General features: G+C 42.7%; 1 protein-coding gene across 1 annotated transcript in view; it reads left to right on the top strand.

Annotated features, from left to right (window-relative positions):
* The window catches only part of sh3bp2 (SH3-domain binding protein 2), a 119,789-nt gene that overhangs the window by 58,585 nt on the left and 40,794 nt on the right, over nt 1–20,410 (top strand). The window contains exon 6 of the mRNA XM_048528238.2: nt 18,418–18,488. Coding sequence (XP_048384195.1) covers nt 18,418–18,488 — 71 coding nt within the window. The remainder of the gene's footprint in view (nt 1–18,417; nt 18,489–20,410) is intronic.

Genomic DNA, 20,410 nt, shown 5'->3' with positions numbered 1-20,410 from the left:
TATGCTGCAGCTGTACAAAACCCTGGTGAGACCACACTTGGAATATTATGTCATGTTCTGGTCGCCCTATTATAGGAAAGATGTGGAGGCTTTGGAGAGGGTGCAAAGGAGGTTTACCAGGATGCTGCCTGGACTGGAGGGCTTGTCTTACGAGGAGAGGTTGACTGAGCTCGGACTTTTCACTCTGGAGAGAAGGAGGAAGAGAGGTGACCTGATTGAGGTGTACAAGGTAATGAGAGGCATGAATAGAGTCGATAACCAGAGACTTTTCCCCAGGGCAGGATTGACTGCCACGAGGGGTCATAGTTTTAAGGTGTTAGGAGGAAGGTATAGAGGAGACGTCAGAGGGAGGTTCTTCACCCAGAGAGTTGTGAGCGCCTGGAATCGTTTGCCAGTGGTAGTTGTGGAAACGGAGTCATTAGTGACATTTAAGCGACTGCTGGACATGCACGTGGACAGCAGTGTATTAAGGGGAATGTAGGTTAGGTTATTTTATTTTTGGATTAGGATTATTCCACGGCACAACATCGTGGGCCGAAGGGCCTGTACTGTTATCCACTATGTTAGCCATTTTTTACAAGTGGCTAATTGAAAATCCCAATTTCAACAACGTAATTATTTTATTATTTGATTAATAACTGGACCATGAATAATACATACCAATGGCAGGCATGTAGTTTCACTATTACTTATTGAACTGTGTATCCCATGTGACCTTTGTCTTATGTATGTATGGGTATTTTTTTAAAATTGACATATGGAATACAGGGATTGCTGGCAAGACCAGCGTTTGTTGTGCAGCCCTTGAGGAAGAGGTGATGAGCTCCCCTCCTGAACTACTATGGTACTTGTGAGATAGGTGTATGACTGAGGTTACCATGAAGGACTCCTGTCGCCTGAGTCATGGTGACAGTCACGTTGAATGACTGACTGCCAATCATCACTCTCTAATTACAGAGCAGCCCTGTGGTATGCTTAGACTATGGCAATTTTACCTTTTTAAACCCACAGTGCCGTTAGGAAGAGTGTTTCAGGATTTTGACCAGCCACGATGAAAGAACAATGAACCTTTCCAAGTTGTGGCATTGCAGCAAGTTCTAGCTATGTGTGACTTGTAGGGAAACTTCATAAAGTATTCCAAAATGCTTGCAGCTCTGGCCTTCCAAGTCATAGAGATTGTGGGTTTGGAAGTGCTCTAGAAGCAGTGCTTGTGACAGTGTATGTTGTAGACATTGTAGCCACTATACATTTGTTGTGTATGGAGTGAATGTTTAAGTTGGTGTTGTAGGATGTAGTTAAGTGGGGTGTTTTGACAAGGATAGTGTCAAGTTTCTTGGATGCAGTTGAATCTGCACTCATTTAAGCAAGTAAAAAGTATTCCTTTAAATTCTTAATTGGTACATTGTAAATATTGAAAAATTACGACGTGTCTCACTCACTGAAGGAATCCCAGCCTCTGACACTGTTGTAGCCATGGTATTTGTATGGTTGATCCAGTTAGTTTCTGGTCAGAAGTAACCCCCAGGATATTGTTGGGGTGGGGTTGGGGTAGTATAAGTAATGACATTGAAACTCAACAGGAGATGATTTTGCAGCAATATCACTGACCTCCGACAACCACAACGTGGTAGTAGGATGTTATCAGAATCCATAATCTTTGCTGTTTTCAGAATGGATATTTCTGGATATTTTATAGACTGAATCAAACTAGCTGCTGACATGATGGATCTTGGGAGGAGCTTTGGCTTTGTTATCCACTTAGGCACATCTGGATGGTTACAAATGCTTCAACCTTGTCACATCCTGGCTGCACCTCACCGAGGATAGACGTGTTTGTGGAGACTCTTTGTGCCTTTAGCTGCTCACCATCTCTTACAGCAAGACTGCACAGCCTTAATCTAATCTCTTGGTTGTGGGTTTGTTTAGCTCAATCTAGAGCATGATGTTTCCACTGTTTAGCATTCATGAAGTTCTGTGTTGCAGCTGCGCCAAGTTGCCAACTCCTTTTTTAGCCATAACTGGTTCTGCACCTAGCTTCCTCTTCTGTACTCCTCAGTGAATCAAAGTCAGTTCCCTATTTTGCTGGTAATGGTGGAATGGCAGATATAATAGACCATTTATTTAGAAGATGTTGTGGAAGGCAATGAGTTAGATTTGCACATGTAACTCATTGCCTTCCACATTTTGAGTTTCTAGATTTGTTCTGAATATACGGTTCTGTGCAGGCCATTGTCCATTCACAAATACTGTGAAATCAGGAAGAGATGCTGCAGTTCTGATAATATCACTGGACAAGCAACCAAGAGACCCAGGATATCCTTTGGAAGACTGGGTTCAAATACTGTCATGACAACCAGTGGAATTTAAATTCAATGACTATAACATGGAATTGGAATGACATGTCTGAACAGCTTGGTTCAAAATATCAAAATCTGGATTTGTAAGTGCATTCATGATTATTGTGAATCTAATGATTATTTGTTGCAAGCACCCACCTGGTTCCCTAACTTCCTTTAAGATAGGAATTCTGCCATCTTTACCTTATCTGGCCTACATATAACTCCACATCCACAGCAATGTGGTTGATTTTTACTCCAAGCAAGATACTCGATTCAGCAGTAGTTAGGGATGGGGAACAAATACCGGTCTTGCCAGTGGCCCACTAAACAGGTGCCACACCATGAAACAAAAAAGTGTAAAGTGTGTTTTATGTTCAATTGACATGTTCAAATCAATTAAAGCTATCCAAACTTAGCCAGATTCAGATCACTCTCCCTGATTAAATCAATGCAAAAATTAAAAACTGAAAGTAAACAATTTTTTTAATAAAGTAATCCCCAGGTTCTTACACTGTAAGTAAAAACTGACAGTTCTAACTTGCACAGTCATAACCTTAGGAATATTTTGTTCAGAGTAAGATATGGATAAATGAAAACCCTTATACTAAAGCTTATTGTTGCAGTCAAAACAGGAAACAAAACTTCTGTTTACTGAGCCATGTGCCTTGGTCAGTGAAGTGAACAAACATGAAAGAATTTTCATAAAGGTCATGCACCTTGTTTCATAAAGCAGTTGTTCTAGTTGAACCTATTTGTCAGTTTCTTGACTTCAAACTAATACATGCAATCGCTTCTGTTAGTACTTGTGCCTCTACCTTTGCAACTGTCTTTCTAAATCACTTGCTTACCCTTCTCTGCTTTAAACTGGCATTAAAAACTAGTTGTACAAAAGCTGACGTTTCGGGCCTAGACCCTTCATGAGGGTGATGAAGGGTCTAGGCCCGAAACGTCAGCTTTTGTGCTCCTGAGATGCTGCTTGGCCTGCTGTGTTCATCCAGCCTCACATTTTGTTGTCTTGGATTCTCCATCATCTGCAGTTCCCATTATCTCTTAAAAACTAGTTGTTGCATTTCTGTGATAAAAGGTGTAGAGCTGGATGAACATAGCAGGCCAAGCAGCATCACAGGAGCAGGAAAGCTGATGTTTCAGGCCTAGACCCTCGGGCGGAAACATCAGCTTTCCTGCTCCTCTGATGCTGCTTGGCCTGCTGTGTTCGTCCAGCTCTACACCTTGTTATCTTAGATTCTCCAGCATCTGCAGTTCCTACTATCTCTGTTGCATTTCTGTCTCCACATTTTGCACTTAATGCTAATAAAAGGTGCTTCACATGGGCATAATAAAGCAAATCTGACATAGCCAATGAATGTTAGGGCAGATAATCAAAAATACGCTTAAAAAGGTAGATGGTAAAGAGTATTATAAAGGAAGTGGGTGGGGGGGGGGGGGGGGGGGGGGTGCACGGGGACAGAGATTTAGGGAAATTCCAGAGCTTAGGAATTAGACAACTGAAGGCATGACTACAAATGGTAGCGTAATTAAAACTAAGGATGCTGAAGCGACTGGCATTAGAGGAGAGCAAATAACTGAAAGGGATGCAGAGTTTATAGAGATTGGGAAAGGACAAGGCCATGTAGGGATTTGGAAACTTGGATTGGGGTTTTAAAATTTAAACATTTTTTAGCCATGAATCAATATAAGTTAGCAGAGAAATAATGGATGAATGACCATTGAGTAAATATGTACATGGCAGCAGAGGTTTGGAGTATCTCAGGTTAATAATGTGTAGAATGTGAGATGTTGGCCAGAAATACAGAATCACAGGTGTCTTATCACATAGAAAAAGACCATTTGGGAAATCAAGCCTGCATTATTTCTTGGAATGAGCATAATTACCTAGTGCCAATCTCCCCACACCCTTGCATGCTATTTCTATCCAAATATTTATATAATATCCTCTTGAATGCTCCAATTAAGCCTGCTTCTATCACACTTAATTCTTGACAGTGTGTTTCATATCCTAACCTCTCACTGAGTGAAAAAAATGTTCTCACACTTTATATCTATGCCCTCTCATTTTTGTTTCTTTTACAAGCGGGAACAGTTTCTTCCTAACTATTCTATCAAGCCAGCTTATGATTTTTAATACCTTAGAATCAACAAGTCCAGTTGTAACAAAGGCATAGATGAGGGCTTCAACATCAGATGGCGTGAGGGGCATGTGAAATTTGGAAATGTTACAGAATGAAAATGTATAGACTCCGGATAAGTCATCAGAAGCTCTCCCCAAGGCCAGAAATGGCACCAAAGCTGTGAACAGACCCCCCCTATCCACTTCCCCCCTTTCCTCCAGATTGTCTTAGAGCTTCCAGGAATTGAAAACTATCCTTTATTTACTTTGAATACATTTGTTTATTTATTACAAACATATTGTAGATTTGTAGGAAGATTGTTTGACGAACAATCAAGAATAATCCAACAGCTAGAAACTGATGTCCATTTCAAGCCCACTGACGCCCACAGCTACCTAGAATACACCTCCTCCTCCCACCCACCCTCCGGCAAAAATTCCATCCCCTATTCCCAATTCCTCTGCCTCTGTCATATCTGCTCCCAGGATGAGGCATTCCACTCCCGCACATCCCAGATGTCCATGTTCTTCAAGGACCGCAACTTTACCCCCGCAGTGGTCGAGAATGCCCTTGACCGCGTCTCCTGCATTTCCCGCAACACATCCCTCACACCCTGCCCCCGCCACAACCGCCCCAAGAGGATCCCCCTCGTTCTCACACACCACCCCACCAACCTCCGGATACAACGCATCATCCTCCGACACTTCCGCCATCTACAATCCGACCCCACCATCCAAGCCATTTTTCCATCCCCACCCTTGTCTGCCTTCCAGAGAGACCACTCTCTCCGTGATTCCCTTGTCCACTCCACACTCCCCTCCAACCCCACCACATCCGGCACCTTCCCCTGCAACCGCAGGAAGTGCTACACTTGCCCCCACACCACCTCCCTCACCCCTATCCCAAGCCCCAAGATGACTTACCATATTAAGCAGATGTTTACCTGCACATCTGTCAATGTGGTATACTGTATCCATTGTACCCGGTGTGGCTTCATCTACATTGGGGAAACCAAGCGGAGGCTTGGGGACCGCTGTGCAGAACACCTCCGCCTGGTTTGCAATAAACAACTGCACCTCCCAGTTGCGAACCATTTTAACTCCCCCTCCCATTCCTCAGACGATATGTCCATCATGGGCCTCCTGCAGTGCCACAATGATGCCACCCGAAGGTTGCAGGAACAGCAACTCATATTCTGCTTGGGAACCCCGCAGCCCAATGGTATCAATGTGGACTTCACAAGCTTCAAAATCTCCCCTTCCCCCACTGCATCCCCAAACCAGCCCAGTTCTTCCCCCCCCCCCCCCCCCTGCATCACAAAACCAGCCCAGATCGTCCCCTCCCCCCACTGCATCCCAAAACCAGCCCAGCCTGTCCCCGCTTCCCTAACCTCTCACCCATCCCTGCCTCCCACCTCAAGCTGCACCTCCATTTCCTACCTACTACCTAATCCCGCCTCCTTGACCTGTCCGTCTTCCCTGGACTGACCTATCCCCTCCCTACCTCCCCACCTATACTCTCCTCTCCACCTATCTTCTTTTCTCTCCATCTTCAGTCCACCTCCCCCTCTCTCCCTATTTATTCCAGAACCCTCTCCCCATCCCCCTCTCTGATGAAGGGTCTAGGCCCGAAACGTCAGCTTTTGTGCTCCTGAGATGCTGCTTGGCCTGGTGTGTTCATCCAGCTTCACACTTTGTTATCTTGGATTTTCCAGCATCTGCAGCTCCCATTATCACTAATCCAACAGGCTTTCAAATTTGCATGGGATGGCAGTGTCCAATGAAAATGGATATGTTAAATGGCGCATAGTGGAAACATGGGGCAGGGGTCATTTGAAGGCTTGCAGTCATGAGGTGAGTTAACTGGAGAGGAAGTGTATGGTGCATTGTCACTACACTGGAAATCCAGAATGCCTGTGCTCTTGCACTGGGGACAGAGGTTTGAATCCCACCAGAGCTGATGGTGAAATCTGAATTCAATTAAAAACAAAGCTGATCTAATGGTGAGTATGTCAATTTTTATAAAAAAACCATCTGGTTCACTGATGTCGTTGAGGGAAGGAAATCTGCTGACCTTTACTGGTCTGGCCTACGTGAGATGGAGAACAACAGGATTGTGGTTGATCCTTAACTACCTTCTGAAATGGTTCAATCTGTTGGTATCTAATTCTGACAATGGGATGTTAAATACCTAGCAATTAAAAGTAAGAAGGCAAACCAAAAGAAGACTCAAGGGGCTTCTGCAGGGCTAGTGACCCTAATTTTGAGGCAGGAAGCTTGGATTCAAGTCCCATTTTCTCCAAAGATGAGTAACAACATCCCTGAGCAAGTTGATTTAAAAATATGTATTATGGAGTGTCAGACAGGAGGTGGCTGAGGTGTTGTGGTGTGTGATGAGCTGAAATGAAATTTTTAACTAGGAATTTATTTTGGATTTTGCCTGAAAACATTTAGCTTTTGGTGAATATCATTCAAGGGCAAATAGGGACGGGCAACAAATTGCTAGCAACATGAATATTTTTCAACAGTATTCACTCTAGAAAACGACAATGTTGTTGAGGAGAATACTGAGATACAGGCTACTAGATTAGGTGGGATTGAGGTTCACAAGGAAGAGGTATTAGAAATCCTTCAGAGGGTGAAGACAGATAAGGACCCTGGGCCGGATGGGATTTATCCTCGGATCCTCTCGGAAGCCAGGGAGGAGATTGCCGATCCTTTGACATTGATCTTTAACTCGTCATTGTCTACAGGAATAGTGCCAGATGACTGGAGGATGGCAGATGTGGTTCCCCTGTTCAAGAAGGGGAGTAGAGACAACCCTGGTAATTATAGACCAGTGAGCCTTACTTCAGTTGTTGGCATACTGTTGGAAAAGGTTATAAGGGATAGGATTTATAATCATCTAGAAAAGAATAAATTGATTACGGATAGTCAGTGCGGTTTTGTGAAGGGTAGGTCGTGCCTCACAAACCTTTATTGAGTTCTTTGAGAAGGTGACCAAACAAGTAGATGAGAGTAAACCGGTTGATGTGGTGTATATGGATTTCAGCAAGGCATTTGATAAGGTTCCCCACAGTAGGCTATTGTACAAAATGAGGAGGAATAGGATTGTGGGAGATATAGCAGTTTGGATCGGAAATTGGCTTGCTGAAAGAAGACAGAGGGTGGTAGTTGATGGGAAATGTTCATCCTGGAGAGCAGTTACTAGTGGTTTACCGCAAGGGTCGGTGTTGGGTCCACTGCTGTTTGTCATTTTTATAAATGAGCTGGATGAGGGCGTAGAAGGATGGGTTAGTAAATTTGCAGACGACACTAAGGTCGGTGGAGTTACGGATAGTGATGAAGGATGCTGTAGGTTGCAGAGAGACACAGATAAGCTGCAGAGCTGGGCTGAGAGGTGGCAAATGGAGTTTAATGCAGACAAGTGTGAGGTGATGCACTTTGGTAGGAGTAACCAGAAGGCAAAGTACAGGGCTAATGGTAAGATTCTTAGTAGTGTAGATGAGCAGAGAGATCTCGGTGTCCATGTACACAGATCCTTGAAAGTTGCCACCCAGGTTGACAAGGCTGTTAAGAAGGCATACAGTGTTTTAGCTTTTATTAATAGAGGGATCGAGTTCTGGAACCAAGAGGTTATGCTGCAGCTGTACAAAACTCTGGTGCGGCCGCACTTGGAGTATTGTGTACAGTTCTGGTCACTGCATTATAAGAAGGATGTGGAAGTTTTGGAAAGGGTGCAGAGGAAATTTACTAGGATGTTGCCTGGTATGGAGGGAAGGTCTTACGAGGAAAGGCTGAGGGACTTGAGACTGTTTTCGTTAGAGAGAAGAAGGTTGAGAGGTGACTTAATTGAGACATATAAAATAATCAGAGGGTTAGATAGGGTGGATAGGGAGAGCCTTTTTCCTAGGATGGTGACGGCGAGCACGAGGGGGCATAGCTTTAAATTGAGGGGTGAAAGATATAGGACACTTGTCAGAGGTAGTTTCTTTACTCAGAGAGTAGTAAGGGAATGGAACGCTTTGCCTGCAACGGTAGTAGATTCGCCAACTTTAGGTACATTTAAGTCGTCATTGGATAAGCATATGGGCGTACATGGAATAGTGTAGGATAGATGGGCTTGAGATCGGTATGACAGGTCGGCACAACATCGAGGGCCAAAGGGCCTGTACTGTGCTGTAATGTTCTATTAAACACTCACATTCCATGAAAGATTATAAAATCCCTAAGTTACAAGCCTAAGGACAACCCCTGCCTTTATAGGTGTTCTGTGAAGTTTTCCCATGAGAAGTCGAGCTTTAAGTCCATTTGGCTCTTCTTGCCTTCTTGCTTAATTTCAGATCTATCTGGATAATTTATGATACTGCCAACAACAGAAGTTGCTGGAAAAGCTCAGCAGGTCTGGCAGCATCTGTGAAGAAAAATCAGAATTAATGTTTTGATCCGAAATGGTAACTCTGATTTTTCTTCACTATGGGCATTTCCTCAGAGGGAAGGGTCACCAGAACCGAAACGTTAACTCTGATTTTTCTTCACAGAAGCTGCCAGACCTGCTGAGCTTTTCCAACAACTTCTATTTTCATTCCTGATTTATAGCATCTGCAGTTCTTTCAGTATTTTCATCAATGCCAGTTGATTTTCTGCCTTTTTTTGATCATTGAGTGATGATCTTATTTTCACTCTTGAGTAATCTCTGTGACTGTGAATCTAGTTTGACAAGTTCAGGTTAGAAATAGGTTGTCAGGGCAAAACCTGGCTCACAACCAGAGGCTGTGGAATTGTTAATGTGCCTAAGATTGCAATGGGGGATTGGACCCACAAGTCAGAAAAGCAACTTGCCTAGATCTCTATCTCATGATATGATTCCTATCCCCAAAAGTTCTTGTGTATATTTGAAATGAGGATAATATCAAACTTAGCTGTCATAGCCCATGGATGAACAGCCAACCAGCACTCACTATCTTTGCTCATGTACATATATGTCTGGTACAGGGGGATGGGCAAAACCTGTAATATTGAGTTATTGTCTTCAGAAGAGGAAGAAAGGAAGAAAAATATGGAATACAGCATTTTGTTTAGGAGTGAAACTAACCAATCATGAATAAAACAAGAAGTCTCCAGACTTGGTGATATTGGTTTTTCAATGAAAGCATGAATGTTTATCTAATCTTGAATAAAACTGCATTCAATTTATAGATTGGAAGACAGAAGAGACATTTTAACCAAAAGGGGATTATTTTGGTGTGAAGAATGATTGTAGACAGTGGGCATTTCCATTTCATTAAATTTAAAAAATAATTTCCATGTTGTTATGTTTATATCAACAAGAGGGGAGGCCACACTGGATCTGGTACTTGGTAATGAACCAGGTCAGGTGTTTGATTTAGTGGTAGGTGAGCACTTTGGAGAGAGTGACCATAATTCGGTTATGTTTACTTTAGCGATGGAAAGAGATAGGAACATGCCACAGGGCAAGAGTTATAGATGGGGGAACAGCAATTATAATGCGATTTGGCAAGACTTAGGAGGCATAGAATGTGTTAGCAAAATGCAGGGGATGGGGACAATCGAAATGTGGAGCTGGTTTAAGGAGGAGATATTGCGTGTCCCTGATAGGTATGTCCCTGTCAGGCAGGGAGGAAGCGATAAGGTAAGGGAACCGTGGTTTACTAAAGAAATTGTATCTCTTGTTAAGCAGAAGAGGGAGGCTTATGTGACGATGAGACATGATGGTTCAGATGAGGCGATGGAGAGTTACAGATTAGCTAGGAAGGGTTTAAAGAGAGAGTTTAGAAGAGCAAGGAGGGGACATGAGCAGACATTGGCAGATAGAATAAAGGAGAACCCGAAAGCTTTCTTTGGCTACGTGAGGAATAAGAGGATGACGAGAGTAGGATTAGGGCTAGTAAAAGACAGAAGTGGGAGGTTGTGTGTGGACCCTGTGGCGATTGGAGAGGTGCTAAATGATTATTTCTCATCTGTTTTCACTGAGGAACAGGAGAATATTGTAGAGGAGATGACTGAGTTACGGGCTACTAGAATTAAAAGGATTAAGGTTAGTAAGGAGGAGGTGTTATCAATTCTACAAGGTGTGAAGGTAGATAAACGCCCTGGGCCAGATGGGATTTTTCTGAGGATTGTCTGGGAAGCCAGGGAGGAGGTGGCGGAGCCTTTGGCCTTGATCTTTAAGCCCTCATTGTCTACAGGTTTAGTACCAGAGGACTGGAGGATTGCAAATGTTGTGCCCTTATTCAAGAAGGGCAGTAGGGATGACCCAGGTAATTACAGGCCTGTGACCCTTACGTCCGTTGTAGGAAAAATTTTGGAAAGCATTATAAGAGATAGGATTTATAATCATCTAGCAAGCAACAATTTGATTTGAGATAGTCATCATGGATTCGTCAAGGGCAGGTTGTGTCTCACAAACCTCATTGAGTTTTTTGAGAAGGTGACCAAGCACGTGGATGTGGGTAGGGCAGTTGACGTGGTGTACATGGACTTCAGTAATGCCTTTGATAAGGTTCCACATGGTAGGCTATTGGAGAAAATACAGAGGCATGGGATTGAGGGAGATTTAGCAGTTTGGATTAGAATCTGGCTTTCTGTAAGAAGGCAACGAGTGGTGGTTGATGGAAAATATTCAGCCTGGAGTCCGATTACTAGTGGTGTGCCTCAAGGATCTGTTTTGGGTCCACTGCTGCTTGTCATTTTTATAAATGACTTGGACGCAGGCATTAGTGGATGGGTTAGTAAGTTTGCAGATGACACTAAAGTCGGTGGAGTGGTGGACAATGTGGAAGAATGTTGCAGGTTGCAGGGACACTTGGATAAACTGCAGAATTGGGCCGAAAGGTGGCAAATGGAGTTTAATATGGATAAATGTGAGGTGATTCACATTGGGAGGAATAATAGGAAGGCAGAAAACCGGGTCAATGGAAAGATTCTTGGTAGTGTAGATGTGCAGAGGGATCTTGGTGTCCATGTACATAGATCCCTGAAAGTTGCCACCCAGGTTGATAGTACTGTTAAGAAGGCTAACGGTGTTTTAGGTTTTATTGGTAGTGGATTTGAGTTCCAGAGCCGTGAAGTCATGATGGAATTGTACAAAATGCTGGTGCGGTCTCATTTGGAATATTGAGTGCAGTTCTGGTCGCCCCAGTACAGGAAGGATGTGGAAGCATTGGAAAAGGTGCAGAGGAGATTTACCAGGATGTTGCCTGGTCTGGAGCACAGGCCCTCTGAAGAAAGGCTGAGGCACTTGGGTCTGTTCTCATTGGAGAGAAGAAGGCTAAGAGGGGATTTAGTAGAGGCATACATGATGATCAGAGGATTAGATAGGGTGGACGGTGAGAGTCTTTTTCCTAGGATGTGACGTTGGCTTGTACGAGGGGGCATAGCTACAAATTAAGGGGTGATAGATCTAAGACAGATGTCAGAGGCAGGTTCTTTATTCAGAGAGTGGTAAGGGTGTGGAACACCCTGCCTGCCAATGTAGTTAACTCAGCCACATAAGGGCCATTTAAACAGTCCTTGTATAAGCATATGGATAATGATGGGATAGTGTAGGGGAGGGGCTTAGATTAATTCACAGGTCGGCTCAACATCGAGGGCCGAAGGGCCTGTTCAACGCTCTATTGTTCTATGTTCTGATTACAAAAAAAAATTAAACTCTGCATGACATTTAAACACCATTCTTATTTGTGGAATTCTTGTCCTGAGTATTGTCGTGGTTTAAGTTCAGTTACTTCAGAATAGACAACATACCAAACCTTAGGTCATTTTGATGTGTCCGGCTTAGCATTTTTTTCTGTTTAGATGGATTAGTTACAACAAACAAAACCAGAAGGTTCTGCAAATGACTCAGCAGAAAGTGCAACAAAACCTTGATCTGTCTTTGATCTACTGCTTCCCAAATATTTTTGTATTGTGACTCAATTTGTTTTAAATTTATTCATGCAATGAGGGCATTGTGCTGCGCCAGTATTTACTGCCCATCCCTAGTTGCCCTTAAGAAGGTGGCAGTGGTGGTGGTGACCTGTGCCTTGAACCATTGCAGTTTTTGGGGACGAGGAACATCCATAACACTGTTAGGGAGAGAACCCCCGAGTTTGACGCAGAGACACTGGAGGAACAGCAATATATTTCCAAGTAAGCTCGCTGAGTGACTTAAAGGGGAACTTGCAGGTTGTGGTGTTTCCATGTATCTGCTGCGCTTGTCCTTCTAGAGTTAGTGCTCATGCATTTGGAACGTGCTGTCTTGGGAGCCATGGTGAATTTCTGCAGTGCACCTTGATCATAATGCAGACTTACTCTGCTGAGCTTAGTTTGAAAGGTGAGAACTGAGAGAATGGGTTTGGGGGGTATTGAGAGGGCAGTGGCCTGTTAGTGAGAAAGTACCGTTGTGATAATTTGGTCAGAGATGCACAGCAGTCATCACAGAGGTTGGAACCCCAAAGTTTCAGATCATTATCCCATATTGGGCTCCAAAGCCCTGATTTAACCCATGCTATCCCTTCCTCAGGAGTGAGATAGTATAGAATGAGATTTACACTGTACCTAACGTAGCCTGTACCCATACAATGTGTGTTTGATGGAGCAGATATGTGGTCAGTGTTCATTTCAGGATCAAATATGACAAACACCAAGGTTGGGTACTGCTTCTGACAGTTGCCACATACAAATATGGATCGAGTGACCAAGGAATGGAGAACAATATATAGAATAATAAATCTGGTCTTCAAAATATTTAGTCAGGGAAATTCAGTGAATTAACTGATCCGACACCTCCATCACTCGATTTAAGGTCAGCTAGCTCAGCCTTGGATACTCCCAGTATAGAATACAGACAATTTTATTCAGTGGTAGGGGTGAGGGGTCTGAAGCTAACCACTTAAGTTCAACGTAGATGACGTTGGGAGTAGATTAGTGCCAAGGCAGACTGGTTAGAAGGTTTGGAACAAAAACAGAAATTCCTGGAGAAACTCAGCAGGTCTGGCAGCATTTATGGAGAGAAAACAAACTTAACATTTTGGATCCAGTGACCCTTCTTCAGAGCTCTGACCTCCTCCTTCAAACGCCGCCCCCCCCCCCCCCCCCACCCCCAACCGACTCTAGACTTACTCTTCAGATGCCATGTGGAGACAAGAAAATTGAATAAAATAATACACGCTCCCTATACACTTGATAATGAAACAACTCTTCATCCAAAACACAAATTTCAGGGTTTTTAAATCCTAAGTAACTCTTCAACACAGCCCTGTTGACACTGCAGAAGCAGATTCTGATGTTTTCTCTAACATACGCCTATTAATCAATGCAGTCCAGTAAGATGTTTCTTTCTCTCTTTTGGTAACAGTTGCTACCTTAGTTTAAGGTTAAAGAACAGAGGATTTTTTAAAAATCTCAGACCATGGCAGTCAAACAAACCATATCTGCCTTTCAGAATGTTTACATCGATTCTATCAATTTGTCACTCCCATTTTATAAGGCCCTTGCACTAGCCAAAATGTGCCATGTTTCAATTCTGAACCAATTTTAAATGGAAGAGATTTGGGGCTTGTTCCTCTGCATATCCTCCCTACCCTAACCTTAACTTGCTCTTCCTAATCAGCCAAAATATGTTTGGCTGGAAATGGGAGCAGGTGCTCGGAATCCAAGTATCAACCAGCATCTTAAAATGCTCTGCAGAGTCTTCCTGACCCCACTGAAATTCCACCTTATTCTTAGCATAGAATACTTCCTTTGTAAGATAGAGAACAGGAGTTTCTCTGTTGTATACACTGCTTCATAGTCATTTGTTGTATTTGGAGCAATAAAGTGGATGAATTAATCATGCAGATAGATGTAAACAGATAAGATATAATTGGGATTACGGAGACAAGGCTGCCAGATGACCAGGGTCGGGAACTGAATGACCCAGGGTATTCAGTACTTAGGAAGGATGGGCAAAAAGGAAACGGTGGTGGAGTGGCATTGTTGTTTAAAGAGGAAATCAACACAATAGTGAGAAAGGATATTAGCTCTGAAAATGTGGAGTTTATGTAGGTAGAGTTGAGAAATGTCAAGGGGCAAAAAAGTTTGTGGGTGTCATATACAGACCCCAAAACTGCAGCAGTGATGTTGGGAATGGCATTAAACAGGAAATTAGAGATGCATGTGATAAGGGAATATCGGTGATCATGGGTAATTTTAATCTGCACATAGATTGGGCATATCACATTATCCACAGTGCCATGGAGGAGGAATTTCTGGAGTATATATTGGATTGTTTTCTTGAGCAATATGAGGGGGAACTAACTAGGGAGCAGGCCATCTTAGACTGGGTACTGTGTAATGAGAAGGGAGTCATTGCTAATCTAGCTGTGCGAGACTCCTTGGGGGTGAGTGATCATAACATGATAGCATTTTTTATCATGTTGGAGAGTGAGGTAGTTGATTCGGAGACTAGTGTCCTAAATCATAATAAAGGAAACTATGAAGATATGAGGCATGAGTTGGCCTTGATAGATTGGGGTGAATTACTTAAAGGGATCATAGTGAATAGGCAATGTCACACATTGAAGGAATGGATGGGGAGGCTGCAACAATTGTTTATTCCTGTCTGGCACCAAAGCAACAAAAACAGAAATTGCTGGAAAAGCTCTGCAGGTCTGGCAGCATCTGTGAAGAGAAAATAAGAGTTAACGTTTTGGATCAAGAACTGAAGGGTCACTGGACCCGAAACATTAACTCTAATTTTCACTTCACAGATGCTGCCAGACCTGCTGAGCTTTTCCAGCAACTTCAGTTTTTGTACTTTATTTATAGCATCTGCAGTTCTTCTGGATTTTATTTGGCTTGAAAGCAAAATGGGTAAGAAGGCCAGTCCATGGCTTACAAAGGAAATTAGAGACAGTGTCCGATCCAAGGAAGAAGCATACAGATTGGCTCAGAAAAGTAATGTGTCTGAGGATTGGGAGCAATTTAGAATTCAGCAAAGAAGGATAAAGGGTTTGATTAAGAAGGTGAAAATATAGAACAAAAATAAGTTTGCAGGGAACATAAAGACTAGCACAGAGAGTTTCTATAGGTGCGTGAAAAGAAAGAGATTTGTGAACACAAATGTAGGCCCAGAGTAGACAGGGAAATTTATAAATGGGGACAAAGAAATAGCTAAGCAACTGAGTACATACTTTGGTTCTGTCTTCACAAAAGAGGACACAACAGCAGAAATGTTGGAGAATGCAAGATTTGATGAGAGGGAAGTATTGAGGGTAATCGATATTAGTAGAGAAATGGTCTGGGAAATTGTTGGGATTGAAGGATTGATAAATCCCCAGGGCCTGATAATCTACATCCTAGAGTACTTAAGGAAGTGGCCCTAGAAATAGTAGATGCATTGGTGTTCATCTTCCAATATTCTGTAGACTCTAGAACAGTTCCTGCAGATTGGAGGTTAGCTAATGTAACTCCAGTATTCAAAAATGAAGATAGAGAGAAAACAGGGAATTGTAGACCAGTAAGCCTAAGATCAGTAGCGGGGAAAATTCTCAAATCCATTATCAAGGACTTTATAGCAGAGCATTTAGAAAGAAGTGGCAGGATCAGACTGAGTCAGCATGGATTTATGAAGGGGAAATCATGCTTGACAAGTCTGTTCGAATTCTATGAAGATATAACTAGTAGAGTCGACATGGGGGAGCTATTGACGTGATATATTTGGACTTTCAGACAACATTTAACAAAGTCCTGCATAAGCAATTAATGTCAAAGATTAAAGCGCATAGGATTGGAGAAAGTGTATTGCGATGGATAGAAAACTAGTTGACAGAGAGAAAACAAAGAGTAGGAATTAATTGGTTCTTTTCAAATTCGGTGCTGGGACCCCAGCTATTCACAATATATATTAATGATTTGGATGATGGAACAAAATACAATATCTCAAAGTTTGCAAATGATACCAAGTTATTTGGAGGGTGAACTGTGATGAAGATACAGAGATCCTTTAGCATGATCTGGACAGGATGGGTGAGATGGCAAATCTATGACAGATGGAGTATAATTTGAATAAATGTGAGGTTATTCATTTTGGAAGCAAAAACAAAAAGACAGATTACTACCTAAATTGGGAGAGGAGAGTGCTTGGGTGTCCTCGTGCACCAATCACTGAAGGTAAGCATGCAGGTGCAGCAGGCAGTAAAGAAGGCAAATGGTATGTTGGAGATAGAAGAACTGTCAATGCTGGAGTCAAAGGTAACACAATGTGGAGCTAAAGGAACACAGCAGGCCAGACAGCATAAGAGGAGCAGGAAAGCTGACGTTACGGGTCAGGGCCATTCTTCATAAAAGCTTCTTCAGAAAGCATTTTCTGAAGAATGGTCCCAACCCAAAATGTCAGCTTTCCTGGTGCTCTGATGCTGCCTGGCCTGCTGTGTACCTCAAGCTCCACACTAAATGGTATGTTGGTCTTCATTACAAGAGGTTTTGAGTAGCGGAGCAGGGATGTCTTGTTGCAGTTTTACAGGGGCTTGATGAGGCCACACCTACGATATTGTATGCAATTTTAGTCTCATTCTCTGAGGAAGGATGCTGTTGCTCTCAAGGGAGTGCAGCGGAGGTATACCAGGCTGATTCCGGGAATGGCAGGACTGACGTATGAGGAGAAATTAGCTAGGTTAGATTTGTTTTTGCTGCAGTTCAGACAAATGAGGGGGGGGGGGGCGTCTCATAGAGACTTATAAAATGCTAACAGGACTAGACAGGGAAGATGCAGGGAGGATATTCCAGATGGTGGGTGTGTCCAGAACCAGGGGTCACAGGCTGAGGATTCGGGGTAGACCATTTAGGATGGAGCTAAGGAAACATTTCTTCACCCAAAGAATGGTGAGCCTGTGAAATTTATTTCTGCAGGAAACAGTTGATGCCAAAAAATTGAACGTATTCAAGACATGGCTAGATGTAGCACTTGGGCCGAATGGGATCAAAGGCTATGGGGAGAAGGCAGGATGAGGTTGAGTTGCATGATCAACCATGATCGTGAAGAATAGTGGAGCAGGCTCAAAGGGCCGAATGGTCACCTCCTGCTGCTGTGTTCTACATCTATATGTAATAGTCACAAAGAGAAAATACTTGTAATTAAGCACGGGTGAGGGCTAAATAAACTTTTTGAACTCATCAGAAATGAAAAATCCAATTCAGAATATCATGCAAATTTCCTGTTAAGAAGGGTTTCTCAATAGTTAAGCTTCTTCGTTATTGAGTGTTTCGACTATTTTCTCTTTAATCCTTTTTCTGGGTGAACTGCTCCAAACCTTTGTGACTGTTGTCAATTAGTGTCCATCAATTTAAAACAGAAGTAGGTACTTGAAATTAGACAAAGTTCTTGCTCCGGACCACTGTGACTTATGACTCTAATTCGGTAGCTCCGCTGGGAGTATGAATGCATGAAGATGATAGTGGGAACAGGAATGTGCTTATGTGCAATATTTCTTTCCAAATGAAAGGAAATTGGCTACTCTTTCAAAAAGCTTGCTTGCAATCGACGACATGGTCTTATTCTTTGCTGTGTAATGAATACAGCAGCTGTAGGTCAGAGGGAATGTTGATGTGCACAATCAAGTTTAGGAAAGATTCAACATTCCAGAAAATGTCATTTGGAGCTTCTCAGCTCCTTTTTGTTCTTTCTCAAATTACATCCTTGTTTGGACTGGAAGTGTGTTATGAGAAAAGAACTGGAAAAAAGGTCACAGTTTCCAGCTTTCACTCCAGAATGATGAAATGTTCAACAGTACCAGAATTTTAAGAATTGTGACAATGAATTGTCTCTACGACTGCAACTTTTGAATGACCAGTATTGTGAAGGTTCGGGGCCTTGCTTGTCCTTTTTTACCATAGCATCCATGGTAAATTAGTGCTGAAAAGACGCAGATGAAAAGTGGTCTGATCATTTCTTATTGCTGTTTCTTTCAGAAATGGATGATGGGTTTGCGAAAAGAAATTGATCGTTATCATGAGAAGGCAGACGTGCAAGGAAATCTGAGGTATCCACTTACACTGAAAACTTTCAACTGCGGAAGAGGAGAAGTTAGTTTTTCTATAGACACGCACATTTCTTAATTACTATCTCTTTCACAAACCTTTACTTAGCTCTTATTCAGTGCTTTCTTTCAGTTGTTCATTGTCATAAGTGAATTTTCATTATCTATCACATTCAGACATCAGCCTGGGAAACAAAGAGGAATGTCTTAATTATACTCATCGTTTCTGGGTTTGTGTGGCATAACCCCAGTCTTGGTTCTTTCCCATACTGTGATATTCCCAAGACGAATAACCCATTGATGAATACAGCTTGAATTCAGGCCTACAGAAGAGCCACTTGTGTGCAGCACCCTGAAGAGAACTGCTGTCCATTGTACAGTATCCATCGAGGCAGAACTTTATAAGAAAAGTTGAAAGGAAAAAGAAAATATATAATTCAAAAAGAAATTAAGCTCTGAGTCATTGTGATAATTAGAACTTTCTTGGGTGAGAAGGGACTGCCTGTGTCTTGTACAAAGCACATTTCATGATTTAAAGATCATCAGTTCCAGTGATGTATAAAGTTCAGGTAGGTGCAATTATCCTGAACAAACAGAGATCTTATGAAAGCTGCAAACTTGCAAATGAAGTGGGAGCAAAATGGGCCTGGCTCCTCATAACAGTTGTAAAGGTTGGTGGAACCCATGGGTTCTCCAACGCTGCCAAGTTTTGAAGAGACCTCAGAATCCGAGATGAACATGGCTAATGTTGCCACCTCAAAGCCTTTGCAACCTGAAGTAGAGAATTACTTACTTCTGAGTTGCTCCAGGCGCAAGAGGCAAGTACTAAGCTTTACATGCCGGCCATATCCGAGGCAGAATCAGAGGCGCTACAAACAACGCCCCAGGAGGAGCTACAAAAAAAAAAGAAATGGCCCATATTCTTGGACTCAGAAGGGGATTCAATCAAATGATTATAACAAGATCAGAATAGAATGAGTTCCCTCCCTGGGGCTGTTAATCTGGTCCAACCAGGGACCCCTGGCTGACAGATTAAACAGGAGTGTCAGACATCCTGATCACTCTGAGAGCTGGCTCTAAGGCAGCTGGACCAGTGACAGGAACTTTCCACATGGTGATGGGGTACCAGCCTCTCTGAAGTTATTTCAGTTATGGGCCGCCAGCCTGAAAAAGAACTCCTTAATCCTCACTTGCTGTTTTCTGCCCATTTACCCAATTTTCTATTCATGCCAATACACTACTTCTAAAAGCATGGGCTCTTATCTTCTGACTTAACCTTTTGTGTGGTACTTTGAGGAACACATTCTGGAAGTCCAAATTCAGCACATCTGCTGGTTCCCCTGTATCCACTTTGCTTGAGAAGTCCTCGAAAAACTCTCATAAATTAGTCAGACATGATCTCCCTTTCATGAAGCCATGCTGACTCAGCTTGATTAGATTATGATTTTCCAAATGTTCTGCTATTGCTTCCTTAATAATTGATTCCAATTGGCTTATAAAGATAAGCTCCCTTCTTGAATTGCTGAAGTCTATTTGCTGAATGTAGAATAATAATGCCATTGTAAGGAGTTCCAGGATTTTGACCTGGTAGTACTGAAGGAAAAGCAATGTGTTTCCAAGTCATGATGGTGAGTGCCTTTGGGGGAACATGCAGATGGTGGTGTTGCTGTGTAGCTGCTGCCCTTGCCCTTATAGGGAAAAGTGGTCATGAGTTTGAAGGTGCTGTCAAAGAACCATGTGAATTTCTAGAGTGCATCTTGTAGATAGTACACACTGCTGCCCCTGAGTATTGGTGGTGGAGAGAATAAATGCTTATGGATGTGGTACCAGTCAAGCAGGCTGCTTTGTCCTGTATGTTATCAAGCTTCATGAGTGTTGCTGGAGCTGCATTCATCTTAGCAGTATGTTTCATCACATTCATGAAT

The sequence above is a fragment of the Stegostoma tigrinum genome, chromosome 3, assembly GCF_030684315.1.
Source record: "Stegostoma tigrinum isolate sSteTig4 chromosome 3, sSteTig4.hap1, whole genome shotgun sequence".
In the NCBI taxonomy this organism is placed as follows: domain Eukaryota; kingdom Metazoa; phylum Chordata; class Chondrichthyes; order Orectolobiformes; family Stegostomatidae; genus Stegostoma; species Stegostoma tigrinum.
Note: the sequence above shows the minus strand (reverse complement) of the source record. Positions and strands in the feature narration are given on the sequence as shown.